This window comes from Eufriesea mexicana, unplaced genomic scaffold (genome assembly GCF_001483705.2).
Source record: "Eufriesea mexicana isolate 0111107269 unplaced genomic scaffold, ASM148370v2 scaffold657, whole genome shotgun sequence".
Classification (NCBI taxonomy): Eukaryota; Metazoa; Arthropoda; class Insecta; order Hymenoptera; family Apidae; genus Eufriesea; species Eufriesea mexicana.
This window is the reverse complement of record NW_016908821.1, coordinates 344,249-358,347: the sequence shown is the minus strand read 5'-3', so window position 1 is coordinate 358,347 and position 14,099 is coordinate 344,249. Positions and strand designations below refer to the sequence as shown.

The 14,099-nt window shown below is 27.9% G+C and overlaps 3 protein-coding genes across 7 annotated transcripts; 2 read left to right on the top strand and 1 right to left on the bottom strand.

The window, feature by feature from the left end:
• Positions 1-1,799: 1,799 nt before the first annotated feature.
• LOC108546273 (hippocampus abundant transcript 1 protein) lies at positions 1,800-8,743 on the top strand. Of its 5 annotated transcripts, none has more exons than XM_017898266.1 (8): positions 1,800-2,074; positions 5,070-5,294; positions 5,502-5,903; positions 5,987-6,208; positions 6,416-6,699; positions 6,868-7,171; positions 7,286-7,421; positions 8,051-8,743. In XM_017898266.1, exons 2-8 carry the CDS (start codon positions 5,160-5,162, stop codon positions 8,155-8,157), a joined length of 1,590 nt encoding a protein of 529 aa, XP_017753755.1. In that variant the 5' UTR covers positions 1,800-2,074; positions 5,070-5,159; the 3' UTR covers positions 8,158-8,743. The 5 variants fall into 5 exon arrangements, with proteins under 5 accessions (XP_017753755.1, XP_017753751.1, XP_017753754.1 ...); XM_017898262.1 differs by having other exon boundaries at positions 7,286-7,442; XM_017898263.1 differs by lacking the exon at positions 1,800-2,074 and adding an exon at positions 2,102-2,162 and having other exon boundaries at positions 7,286-7,442.
• A 1,715-nt stretch (positions 8,744-10,458) lies between these two features.
• On the bottom strand, positions 10,459-11,790 carry TBC1d7 (TBC1 domain family member 7). Its single transcript, XM_017898242.1, has 5 exons — positions 11,728-11,790; positions 11,227-11,576; positions 10,858-11,142; positions 10,650-10,779; positions 10,459-10,554 (listed from the first exon to the last, which is right to left on the bottom strand). The coding sequence occupies exons 1-5, from the start codon at positions 11,767-11,769 to the stop codon at positions 10,459-10,461; spliced, it is 903 nt and encodes a 300-aa protein (XP_017753731.1). The 5' UTR covers positions 11,770-11,790.
• Positions 11,791-12,822: 1,032 nt separating this feature from the next.
• Csl4 (exosome component 1 Csl4) lies at positions 12,823-13,777 on the top strand. Its single transcript, XM_017898336.1, has 5 exons — positions 12,823-12,935; positions 13,004-13,119; positions 13,202-13,450; positions 13,532-13,613; positions 13,668-13,777. Exons 1-5 carry the CDS (start codon positions 12,899-12,901, stop codon positions 13,775-13,777), a joined length of 594 nt encoding a protein of 197 aa, XP_017753825.1. The 5' UTR covers positions 12,823-12,898.
• The last annotated feature ends 322 nt before the right edge of the window (positions 13,778-14,099 follow it).

The following is a 14,099-nucleotide window of genomic DNA, read 5'->3' as shown; positions in this document are numbered from 1 at the left end:
CATGATCTAAATAGAATCCTATCAATAAACCTTGAATCAATCTATTTTACAGAGAACAGATTGCATGTGTATAAGTCCTCCTTGTGGCACAGTAATTCCTGTTTTACAAACGTTTATGTACTGTACAGATTGTATAAATTTAGCAACATCAATAGCATAATGTTGATCATGTCTACTGCCAATAAATGTGAGGACAACCGATCTCAGAATTAGTGCTTAAAATATATTAAACATCTTGTACGATATATTCTACTATTTGTTAATAAATCAAAATTTATATTTTGCAATTTTTCAACAAAATAATCGCGATAAATGTCAACGTTTAATGAAAAAGAACCAACATAGTGCGGAAAAAAATTTACTTCGTTAATATAGCAGTATGTTGTCAAGCATCATGGAACAGTCACTTGAAAAATGTTGACAGTATATAGCAAGTAGCAGGTCTTACGTATATACTGTGATATACGTATCTTTCAGACACACCGTTGCACTGCATGCTACACACAGGAACGACTGCGTATTAAGGGGTGAAGAGGAAGTACCACACATGTATACCGCAAATCAAATAAATGCACACATTCGTACGCGCGCATATAGTCAAGACACTAAGTTAATGTGACATCTATCCCAAAAATATCGCGTCAATGCATATTTTACACATTGTTCCGCGGCAAATACTTTCCAGACATATGAATAAATACAAATTTTTTCGTTCTTTAAAAACGTCAAGAATTTTACCCAGATTTTTGACTGATAAAATACATTGAGAAGACCGCAAGTACTTGTCATGCGGAGATGCGTGAACAACAATACCTACTTAGAGTCGCGATTTCGAATAGAAATGTAAGATATTTGCACGGTTATCGATAATTTCATTACCTCCGATATAGACCCGGTCATATTAGCTTCGCGACGCACTGACAAACAGCACTCGTAATTCCTTAGTCAGCCGGTACTCACATTTGTGTTGCAGAAAATCGCCCGACTACACCCAAATAACCACCATTTTTTTCACTGAATAAACGCGCACTCTTGCGGTGCTATGCGTTAACAATGATCAAGTTATAAATTTATGCCGCGTACACACAAAACACGATATGTTATCATGTAACACTGATTATAGTTCGTTGGAAATTATTTTGTAGGTTTTATTTTTTAACACACACATCAATTGACTATTTTTCAAATTAACTTATTATACATATATTAAAACTTGTTTAAATAAGAAGTTATTTTATACTCAACTTATCTTGACAATTATAAACAGTTTGATTAATTTAAGTAATTAGATGTAATATGCATATATTCATTTCAAATATGCACACATTCGCTTCAAATTTTTTACAAAAATGTTTCATTTGTTTCACAAGCAACGTAAGAAATCAAAATATTTAAAGATGAAATAGAGTTTATTCACAGAAAAATGTAACCAACTTGGAAATAGAAATTGCGTTCTATACACATGCAAAAGAATACACAACCATCATGGATATTTAAAACAGAGCGTAAAATTATTTGAATTTAGACTTCCATAATTTTTATGATATAAAGTCACATTAAAACTTCTAAAAACATTTTATCAAGCATTAAGTAACTATTTTTTCACGCACATATCTCGATAGGAGACTATGCGTTATATGCAACCGAAACTTGCTGTGAACATAGAGAGGAATGCATCGATGAGGTTCCCTTATGTTACTACTGGTGGCACTTCTATCGTATACAATTTCAGTAATAACTACATTCGATTTCGATTCTATATTCTTTATAAAACATATTGTACTTACCTGATAGTCTGTAGTAGTCTGCGGACATGGTTAACAGTGAATTGTAGCATTATGTAGATACGACTATAAGGCTAGATTTAAAGCTAATAACGCTTTTTGTGTTCGTGCGAGAATATCACAGAAAAATGACTCGCACAATATCATCGAATTTTTAGGAATTAATGAAACTGAAAAAACGGAAGAATCTGTGCGCGCAGTGCGTGAATATGCCCGCCAAGGTCTCAAAGAAGGTCGTGGGCATGATCGTACGAAGCCGAAAATTCATTATTAAGGATGGGGTTATTACGGTACTGAACATTCAGTTTAATATATACTAGATTTTTAAGTTACATCTTGATCCTTTCTATATATGTTTTTTCTGATTTGGCATCGAAAGTAAGTATGATTTTTCATTCGGTGCATGACAAACTCTAACGACGATTGCTCTGTGTTTATCTTCTACCACGTAGTGCATAATAGTGAATAATAATTAAAAAGTTTTTTTTATATAAAACACGATTTCGAATCGTTTAAGTTGTTTCCGAGATCGTTCATCGAACGAAAATTGTGAGTTCTAGCGTGATTACATTATAACTATAGTTCTAACACGTACACATGGCTATATTTTGTTCATTTTTATATATATATGTTACTAAAATTCATTTTCATGTAGAGGATTATTATAAAATACAATTTACACGTTTACTATAGGCAGTTTTGAATTGTTTAAAAGTACAATGGTTAATTACATATGCCTTTGTTTCGATCCTGTATTTCCTATGATTTTTTAATTAAGCAAAAGAGTGCCAATTGTAACATCCAATGATATAATAATAATCTTGTTAAGATTTAAATATAATGTGTATTAAACAATTTGGACTTTTGTTCATTCCTAATATTTTCTAATTAATGAGGTACTTAGAACCTGCAACCAGCTTCTTTGTTTCATTTTAATTTTTTTGAAGCAGCTTAAAGTATTTTGTCATGTATAAAATATAATATAGTTATTATACTTTCAAGTATTTTTTACTTTATTGTAAAAAATATTCAAAGTTATTTTGTATGTGAAAAAAATTAATGAATCTGTTACATTAATTTTTTTATTGTTTTTAGTTTTATAGTCAATTAGAATTAATCAAATCAGGAGCTCGAAAATTACTATTTATAATGTAAAGAATATAAATTATGCATTATAAAATTTATGGAAAATTATTACCGTAAATATTTTATTTATTTTACTTTTTATCGTTGTTACTGAAGCATTAACTTAAAAATGTATTTCAATATAATAAGCATATAACTTAGAAAAAATAAGTGATTAAGTACTTAATTTTGAAATAGAGGGAAAAATGAACATACATACATAAGCATATAACTATAGAAATAATATAACTTATAAATTTTTACAGTTTACATTAATAAGTCATGAATCAACTTAAAGATATACATTTTAATTATGAGTATAAAAGATGTTGATGTTATTAAACTATTATAGTTATTAAAATTAAAACATTTTAAATTGTTAATAATGGAAATACAATATATTATTATAATTATGATTTATTAAAAAAAACATAAGCAGCATGTTTGTGAAAATAAACATATTTTACTCTGGTTCATAGAAATATCGTTACTTTTTATTAAAATTGCATTAAATTGTTGATTTCTTTTTCATTATAGTAATATTATATATATACAGGTCCTTCGAATAATATCGTACTTGCGCATATTGATCAGCTGCCAACAACATGTACATAATTGATAAAAAGTAATCTTTTTGAATACGAAATGACAAGAAATAACAAGAAAAATAATTATATAAAATACTCATAAAACTGATAAATTTTTCGTTTAAATGTATTATAAATATATGACAAATACAATGTTGCTTCGTTACTAAAATTTTAGGTTAGATTCAATCTAAAGTTATGACGAAATAACTACAGCTAGTGTCATAAAAAGTGGGGGGTTTGGTGGTAGAGTTGCAATGCAGTGATCGGGTTTTTCTTTAAAATTTCTGATGGTTGCATTAAAAAAAACAAGAGTGGATGGTGAAAAAGTCAAAAAATTATTAAATAAACATGTGATCTCAAGAATGTTAATCAAGGGGTGTTGACAATACGTTATGACATCGAAAAACATTAAATGCAGTTCAAATCATTCCACCCGATGTATCAGTTTTTATTACCAATTGTACCATTTATTAATTACTTCAATACTACATTTTGATGTATGAGTTTTATGAAAAATTTTTTTAGAAAATCTACTTCAAAGAACTACTTTCGATGTTACGAGAACTGCATGACGTTATACTGAATAATAGTTTTTTTTTGAATCTTGTCGCAATACCGTCAAATACAAACGGAATTATGTATAACAGGAACGTGACAGGTTTTCCTAAGGAAGGAGAACGGTTTAAAGATAAATATTCAAATGGCACTACATAAAAGGAAAGAATTCCACGAAATTTCTTACACTATTATCTGTTAACAATGTAGTGCTTCTTAAACAAACTGCCCTTAACAGTTGCAGACTACAATATGTGATAAAAATTTCAGAATGTTTAGAAAACTGTTCATAGACAGAAAAGTATATTTTTAAAATGGTCACACAAATATTTTGTTCGATAATAATGGTTTTGACACAATATTTTATGTACGTAAAAGATCTTTTGTCTTTATATTGCTGAGAAATGTAAAGAGAGAAATAAAAAATGGAAATGTGCTTTGTTTTGATGGAAGATATATATGAAAATTGATGAAAAGTAAAAATAATGATAATAAAGAATATTCATGAAATTATATAAAACTTTGTATTTCTAATACAATTATTATTTATTTTTTTTTCCTAATGGCACAAATTATATTAATAAGAGATTAGTATTGGAAAATAAGAAAGAAGCTTGTTGCAATTAATAATTCAGTTATTTTATATATACAATTAAGAATAATATAATCGATATAAACCATAGGAATATGCAAAGATTGTAGTTTATTGGACAAAATTATATATACATATGCGATATAATGAGAGATACATATATGTGTACATATATATATTCATGTGCGTATATATATATATATATATGTATAAATATGTGTATATCTATGTGAAATTAAACATTAAATATATCAGAAAAATATTCTCAAGACAAAGTAACAAAAATAAATCTCTGTATTGATGTTAATATGTAAATGTAATTAAGAAGAATATAGTAATGATATGTGACCATTAATGAAGATGAGGTTGAATATTTGAAAATACAAAATTGATATAATGCTAAGTCAAGGTTATTCATTACAGTATTATATGGATCTGAACAACTGATAAATGAAAAATTGATAGGATCATAAGTATGGAAAGAAATATATATAGTAGCACTTCTTAGGGGTCATGCCCCCTGGGGCAAAAGATGGAGCAGAGGGCCTGGGCCCCTCTTGTTCTGAAATTCACAACAGCCAAGAACATGCTATTGCTAAACTCACACCTCCTCTTACATTTGCTCAGCAATGCTACAGAAATCTTAAGGTCAGCTGTCACAATTTGCAAAGTGCTTATAGTTCTTGATAAAGTCAAAGAAACTTCTGATATTCTTGTACTTCTATAAACATTATTGTTTCACTGTTTCATATTTACTGGGTATAGCAAATAGATATCATGGCTGCTTATGAACTGTGTATATGTTAATAGTATATAATGAACAAATTTACATATTTTATTATTTTTGTTTTACAGAGTTCCGGTATTGGAGAGGCAAGTGTGTACCATGCTCTGGTTGTAATATTTTTGGAATTTTTTGCATGGGGTTTATTAACCATGCCTGTTATCTCTGTATTAAATATCACATTTCCAAATCATACGTTCCTGATGAATGGTTTGATAATGGGCATTAAAGGAATCTTGTCATTTCTTTCGGCACCTTTGATTGGTGCTTTGTCTGATGTGTGGGGTCGAAAATTCTTTCTACTTATCACAGTAGCCTTCACATGTGCGCCGATTCCTCTAATGAGCATTAATACATGGTGGTTCTTTGCTATGATCTCCATCAGTGGTGTCTTTGCTTGCACATTTTCAGTGGTGTTTGCATATGTCGCTGATGTTACTGAAGAACATCAAAGGTCTCCAGCATATGGTATGGTAAGTACTTTACTATTAATTGTATTGGACAATTTTTTTATATAATTTGTAACATACTTTTTTTCATAAATGTATTATATTAGGTATCAGCAACTTTTGCTGCAAGTATGGTAATAAGTCCAGCATTAGGAGACTATATTATGAAAGTGTATGGAGAAAATCTTGTAGTTGCATTAGCAACTGCTATTGCAGTACTGGATGTGTTTTTTATATTAGTGGCTGTACCTGAAAGTTTGCCTGAAAAAGCTCGTCCACCAGCACCTATATCTTGGGAGCAGGCAGACCCCTTTGCTTATCTTGGAAAAGTAAGTAATTTGCAATATTCTATGTAAAGAAGTGTGTATGTACTTTAAATCAATCCAAATTAGTGACTGTGTAAAAGTAGATATGTTTTGATTATTAGAAGTTCTTGTCTTTCATTTTCAATAAAATATCTAAATTAATAATACACAGAAAATATGTGTGTAATTATGACATTTGATTATATGGCAAATGTAATTCTGGGATTTCAGGTTGGCAAAGATCACACTATCTTAATGTTGTGTATTACTGTGTTCCTGAGCTATCTTCCTGAAGCAGGACAGTATAGTTGTATATTTGTCTACTTGACTAAGGTTATGGGATTTACTGCTTTGATGGTAGCAATCTTTATTGCAGTTGTGGGAGTTTTAAGTGTCGGAGCTCAAAGTCTCTTAGGTCCTTTGATAAGGTCACTTGGCAGTAAACATACTATAATGTTAGGCCTTTTATTTGAGATGTTACAACTTATGTGGTTTGGCTTTGGTTCACAAACATGGTAATGTTTTTCTATTTATGTTTCCAAGTTTATAATATTTTAAGTAAGATTTAAGAAAAACATTTTACTTGTATTTTACTGCAATTTGATTTTATGAGATTTAGAGGTAATTTGTTTCTAAGAAAAAAGAATTTTATAAATTCTATTAAATATTTATGTATTTTTAAGGATGATGTGGGCAGCTGGAGTACTTGCTGCTGTGTCAAGTATTACATATCCTGCAATTTCTGCATTCATATCCATGCATTCTGATGCTGATAAGCAAGGTTTGGTACAAGGCATGGTAACTGGAATGCGTGGATTATGTAATGGTCTTGGGCCAGCAATGTTTGGAGTGATCTTTTATCTTTTTCGTGTTGATCTCAATGACAATTCTCCTTCCCTTCCTGCAAAACCATCTCCATTAGATGAAAATAATAAAACAGGAACTGCCACGCAACACCTTGATATTATGCCACAAGTAGTAACTCAGGTTAGTTTAATTATGAGAAAAATAAATTTGATAAATTTTTGTTAGTGTCTGATTATCAATGATATGATTATAATTGAATTGATATAAGTATTGCAAAGAAATTTATATTTTTAGCTTGTACCAGGACCACCATTTGTGTTTGGTGCATTACTTGTGATATGTGCATTACTAGTAGCTGCATTTATACCCGAATCAAACACAATACCAACAGGTCCATTACATCATCCATCCACCTCCCGGAGGCCCTCCGGTAAATACGCATATCAGAAATGTACGTTAAAGGCTGTCAGTTATGTTAAAATTCAGATGTATTTTTGGTGGTGGGTTTTATTTTAAATTAGTTTGGATAATAATAGCAGTTGGACAATAGTATAGTTGAATATAAAAATTACTATATTAGTATTATAAAACGAAAAGTATTACGATAATTTTCAGATAAGTAATCCCAAAATAGATTTGTGATTAATTCATTTTTTCTTTTTTTTTTTTTTAAAATAGATTTTTTTTCCTATAAAAGTGAATTCAAATACTGTTTTACATGAATTACATTTGAGTATATCTACAGTTAAATATGTATAATTGGAAAATTATCATTTTTGTTTGTAATCAGTCACGTAAGACTTCATATTACAAGGCACATAAAACACAAATTATCACTGACTCATTAAATACGACTAGCAAGAACCGATTTCACAAATGCTTAACCAGATAAAAATGTGATTACTTATTCGAAAATTATTGTCTATAGATATCATTGTAATTAAAATACATCTATATTTTATATAACACATATGTAATGTTCAAAATTGATTATATGTTGCATACACTGTACACATGTTTCCATATACATAGCTATGTTAAGTTTTGTTACAATTTAAGGTTTATCTTTGGATGTACATTATGAGGGTGACAAATTGGGAAGCGGGAAAGGAAAAATTGGACCGCTGTCACCTCTAGTCGACAATTGCAACTCTGCTGCTCTATAGCTATTGTGCAAATTAAGACAAACCACAGAAAAGAAGGGGGACATATACCCTTGTGACAAAACTCTATATTTAGAGAAACGGTTACTATCAAGTGCACCTATTACACAAGGACTTTAATAGAGCTGTCTATATTGTATTATATTATGTCTTTAAGTCAATAACTTGATCTTAGGACTATCAATCCAATTAGTGTTTAGGTTATGAGAAGTTTTTATGAGCAGTGCTTGTTTTGATGATATTTAGGTTGTGCTGAGCTTTAAGTTCGATCTTTTTAGGTATTTTGTTATATAAAATGCTAAAATTTCATTTTCTCCAAAAATAAGAAAAAAGAAAGGATTTTAATATCAACTTGTATCAAGTCAAGCACTGAATACCTTGATTCATTTATCAGTGACTCCTGGTTTGTGTAGCCTGCCAATGCATAATATGGTAAAACGAATGAAAGTTGTAACCAGTATTTTTACTAGACTTATAACGAAAGAAGCTATGTAACTTTTTATGTAAAATCCATTTTTTATCATGTGCATTATTTACTGCTTGTTAGAATCATAGAAGCAACAGTTTTCCTTTTTTGACTTAGACAAGAGCACCTGTTACTTTGATCACCTGTTTCATGGTTCTTCAGTTTAGGATATTTTCTATGGTATTTTTGTGAATTATCTTTAGCAAACAAAATCTTATTTATTTGCAAATGTATTTTGTTTTATTTTTCATGCATTCCTTTGTTCTAAGCATACCTTTAAATTAACAAAGAAAGAAGAGTGCAATAGTCATAAAAAGAATGAAAAGCCATTGTAAATGAAATTTTACATAGCTAACATAGAAAATAAGTTTTCAGTTGCATATAATACCTAGTAAGAATTAGTTGATATTTGTAAAGTATGTTAACTATTTCTTTCTTTGCATAAAATATTTATTTTAATAATTAGACATCAACAGAATAAATTCAATGGCCTTAATCAGAAAGAAAAAAAAAATTTATATAAAATTATACTGTGTCGTTTGAAGGCAATGATAGATTCTGGTCGAGAATATTATGAATATTATTAATATAATGCCTATGGGCATTCCACAAACGTTAAAATGTGCATGTTATAAATTGGAGTCATTGATGTCAACAAAATACAATAGTGTAGTGTATTTGTGCATTTTACTTGTACTTTATGAAAAAAATTAGTATTTGCAGAATTATATGTGCATTGCCATAGCCTACATAACTTTCTAAATTGAAATCTGCCAATATTATTTAGAATAAATTCTAACTTTGTATTAGAATCTCTGCACACTGCTACGATTGTTTTTTAAAAAAAATGTAAGATTTCTTTAAGATACTTGAAATGAACTTTGTTGTTCATAATTTTATATAGTTTCCACAAATGTATCGAAATCACTTGTTACAAGGTAATTAATGATAAAAGAGGATGCTCAAATCCCAAAAACCAAAGAACGACTAGTAGCAGAAATTCTATTCAAAAGTTGTAATATTAGAAAACAGTAGGAACTCATGAAATTATGGTGCAATGCGTGAGCAAGAAATAAAATTTTGTATGATCTCACTTTTCTCCAAGAATCCTATCTTTTAAATCAGGAAATATGTAAATAAGTCGGAATATATTGATTTCTTTTGTAAAGATTCAAAAGAAAGGATAATCAATTTATACGAAATTGTAATTTTGTCAATACTATTCCATTATTTGGAATCATTCTGATATTGAAAAAGTGCTGTGCATATCGAAGTTTAATATTCTTTTTATATCAATGATAGGATAAATTATAAAATAAAATTCCATTACATTTGCACAACATAAAGAAATAAGACAAAATTATTGTATCTATTTTAATGATATAAAAAATCTGATACAAATTGTGAAAATATACAATAAATTATTTTTGTCAGATTTCTTGGAGAATATAGATATACCATGCAATAATTTTATGTTTCTGCTTGATTTGAAGATTATTTATTAAACTTGCTCTTACACACTGGAGTACATTAACATTGTTGTAACATAACATTGTAAAAGAAACAGAAGAATCACAACATAAAAAAACAAAGTCCAGTTTAAGACTTAACACCTCAATAAAGTAAGTAATTGTATATGTACAATGTATGATGGATGCATTAATAAAAATAATTATTTTTAAAATATAAGGAAACGTGTCCTATAAATATATAAATATTTATACCTATTTAAAAAAAAAAAATTGAATCAAATATTCCTAATTAGATAATAACTAAATTATAATTTACAATATAATTGTTCAACAATACAATCTTGTTTATAAAATCACTATAATTTTTTAAACAGTTTGTGAAATAGTTGTTAATGTTGAACCACTCTGTTGCCAAGATTCAATTGCTTTGTTAACAATTACTTCAGAAGTTTCTTCAGTTAACTAGAAAAAAATATTTATTTAGAAACAATGTTCTTTGGTTTTCATACCTATATAAATAAATATTTTCATATAAATGTATATAAATATTTTCATACATTAGAAATAGTATCTAAAATACTATCTGTATTTTCACATCTCAATAAAAGTCTTCTCAAAGTTGTTAGGGTAACTACAGTGACAAAGATTAAAATTCTATATGCACCTACAGCTATTTTATCCCATATTCTGTAACAAATAGACAATATCAGTTTCATATAATTATATATTCTTTACTTTTTATTTTAAGTATACTAAATTATATACTTTGCTATAGAACCATTAGATATTGTTCCTGCAAAGCATGAACAAAACCAAATATCATATGGTATATTGTGAATTGCTTCAATTTTAACAAGATGTTTGTACAATTCTGGATCTTCTCTTTCCAACAAAGTACAAGTGCATTCTTGCAATCTACTGACTTCCTTGTGAAATTTTTGTACTTGATCTAAAAGGCCACATAATATCCAATAGGTGTCTACAAGCTTTTCTTCATATGAATCTATGTCAACAATATGCCATAATGTTTCCGCCATTCTGCTCATAGCTCTAAGGCAAATATAATTAAGTGCAATAACTTAATAAAGCATAATTAATAGTTATATTTAATGAAATAACAAAATAAAGCAAGACCTATGTAAGGGAGTTTCTAATTGAGTACTCATATCAAGTTTTGCTCTCCTAGTACGCAATAACCACATAGTAAGAAACATTAAATAAGGTTTTGTGTACTCATCCAAAATCTTTGTAACCTTTAAGGCTTTCTGTAGGTCACAAAATTCTGCTTTTCTTTGATTTATTATAAAATCATGACTCTCTATGTAAACTGGTATTACATCTAATAATACTTTCCAAAGAAAATTTCTATATATAGTAGGAACTGTGAACCGTAAGCAAAATTGTTTTAGTTTTGCTTTATCAAACGGACGTTCTTTAAGTAATATCTCCAAAGATCTTTTTTCTTCAACACTACGAAATCCTACCTATATTTTGATCATATAACTGATTAATGGCATGTTCTTATTAATTCGTTATTTATTATATATAAATGGATTATAAACTACATTTAGGTTATAAATTATTATAAATAATAGGAAATGAATTAATATAAATATTTTACATAAAAATCCATACCTTTTCGTAATAAGATGAACGAAAATTTCGTTCATCAGTCATTCTTAAATTAATAATTGTTAAAATTTGTATAGGCTTATTTTATATTTTAAAAATATTTTTTAAATCAATATAAGAATTCCTTAAAACATTCTCGTACGTCTTTATTGAACCTAAATGATAATGTTGGTTGGCAAGTTTATATCTTACTGTAATTCAGACTTGCTGCAATAATATTGTATTTGATGTTACCAACAATCGTAAATTTGTATTTTAAAGAATTTTTTATTTTCTAATATCGATAAATTTAATTTACATCAATTTGCTTTGAAATTTAATAAAAATTATCAAAATTAAAATAATCTACAATATTTATATTCAAATTTTACCATAAAATTTTTGCCATAAGTATTTAAACGTATATACAATTAATTTATAAACTAAAGGAGGTAAGAAATACGTAATAATATTTCACAGAAGAAACTGTAATTAATTCTGCCTTTATTATTATATCCAAGTGTTTTCATAAATTCATCTTTAAAAGTATATTTTACGTATGTTTTTTAATTATAAATTAAAAAGAAAAGAATTTTAATTATTTTGATTTACGTGCATATAAAAGTATTGTTATCGTATTATTTTTTGTATATTGTATTGAATTGTATAATATTTTAATAAATATAGAAATTGAGCAATTTACATTTTTATTTCATTAAATGCTCCGTTTCTTACTTACCAAATGAACCGTCATAATCAATTCTAGTACCAACTGTAATGAAAGTAAAAATAGTAACAATGCAAAAGTTTGATTTTGATATACTTAACCCAACTTATTCTATTAATAAGGATGCGATCAACTATACATATCTAATAAAAAATAATATATGTTATATTAGTATAATTTTTTACAAAGTGATACTAATTATAATCTCAAGTACAAGATTCCATGATTAAAATAAACCTCCCAACTCCTGATTCTCACATAAGCATTAATCTCGCATTAATCATTGCCATCATAATTAGTGCTAGATTCGGCTGTTATATAATTTAATACAATTTACTATATTTTGAATTATATATTCTGTATTATTTTCAGTGAATACGTAACAAGCCTTCGAATTGTATACAAATACTTAATGTTTATTGTTTATGACCAAATGACAACATAAATTTTATATAATTGTACAAAAACATGAACAAAAATAAAGATATTATTGTATGTGTACCAGGTATGCTTTCAGTTTAATAACAAAAAATTATACAGTTAAATAATGAAAATGAGATATCTTTTGTATAGGACAGAGGTTATGTATTTCCGACAAAATTAATATTGCTGGACCAGGTACTTACGAGCAACAAGGATATATTTTTTCAAAACTTGCTGGTGTAGTGAATTTAATACAAAAGGAAAATGTGAGCAAGGGATTAAAAATACTTTAAATAACACTGATTTAATAGGTAACATAGGTTAATTATACAGTATTTTGAATTTTAGACTCGTACTATAGAAGTTCATGGTATAACAGAGCAAAGTATTGTTCCTGCACCTGGTGATATTGTAACAGCTATGGTTATTATTGTTAATCAAAGATTTTGTAAATGTAGTATAAAATGTATTGGTGATATTGTGTTGACAAGACCTTATCGAGGTGTTTTAAAAAAAGAAGATGTACATGCAATTGATAAAGATAATGTTCAAATGTATAAATGCTTCAGACCTGGAGATATTATCCTTGCCAGAGTTGTATCCTTTATTTCAAGCATAAAAGAATATGTTATTATTGATAAAGGCATAAATTTTGAATAGTTTCCTTATATTAATTAGATGCCAATGACTGAAGCACATACTTATCATTTAAGTACAGCAGAGAATGAATTAGGTGTAGTGATAGCTCATAGTGAAGAAGGTAAGTAATTTAAGACAACCTTATTTTCTGTTTTCTATAATTCCTGTGTTATAGGTGTAGCCATGATACCCATTAATTGGACACAGATGCAATGTCCGAAAACATTGAGAAAAGAATTTAGGAAAGTTGCAAAAGTTGTTCCAGAACACATTGTTGTAGAATAATAATGTAATACTAATTATTTTTTATTGTATGTATTTATTTCATACAAAAATGTAACTTGTTTAGTATATTGTGAAATTTATATTTTTGTGCTGAATGTAAAGAGTCATTCAGCTCATTTATTTAAACAATGTGGTATATGTTAATATTTGTAAGCAATTGACAATATTTGTTATGGTAATTGTATTTTACAATAATTGAATTTTCCAAGCATTTTCATTTCTCTCTATTATAATTCATCAAATGTATCAACTGTGAAATATTAGTTATTAAAACTTGATTCTTAATTATAATAAAAATATTTTACAACAATATTCGAAAAAA

What these genes read in the sequence shown, in the direction of transcription:
- LOC108546273 (XM_017898262.1), top strand. Translation starts at nt 5,160, where the DNA reads ATGCCCCCTGGGGCAAAAGATGGAGCAGAGGGCCTGGGCCCCTCTTGT. An exon ending in AATGCTACAGAAATCTTAAG is followed by an intron (nt 5,295 to 5,501) that starts GTCAGCTGTCAC and finishes TTTGTTTTACAG; the next exon opens with AGTTCCGGTATTGGAGAGGC. An exon ending in CCTTTGCTTATCTTGGAAAA is followed by an intron (nt 6,209 to 6,415) that starts GTAAGTAATTTG and finishes CTGGGATTTCAG; the next exon opens with GTTGGCAAAGATCACACTAT.
- TBC1d7 (XM_017898242.1), bottom strand. Translation starts at nt 11,769, where the DNA reads ATGACTGATGAACGAAATTTTCGTTCATCTTATTACGAAAAG. An exon ending in TCTAATGGTTCTATAGCAAA is followed by an intron (nt 10,780 to 10,857) that starts GTATATAATTTA and finishes TATTTGTTACAG; the next exon opens with AATATGGGATAAAATAGCTG. An exon ending in TTTTAGATACTATTTCTAAT is followed by an intron (nt 10,555 to 10,649) that starts GTATGAAAATAT and finishes ATTTTTTTCTAG; the next exon opens with TTAACTGAAGAAACTTCTGA.
- Csl4 (XM_017898336.1), top strand. Translation starts at nt 12,899, where the DNA reads ATGAACAAAAATAAAGATATTATTGTATGTGTACCAG. An exon ending in TATTATTGTATGTGTACCAG is followed by an intron (nt 12,936 to 13,003) that starts GTATGCTTTCAG and finishes TCTTTTGTATAG; the next exon opens with GACAGAGGTTATGTATTTCC. An exon ending in GATAGCTCATAGTGAAGAAG is followed by an intron (nt 13,614 to 13,667) that starts GTAAGTAATTTA and finishes CCTGTGTTATAG; the next exon opens with GTGTAGCCATGATACCCATT.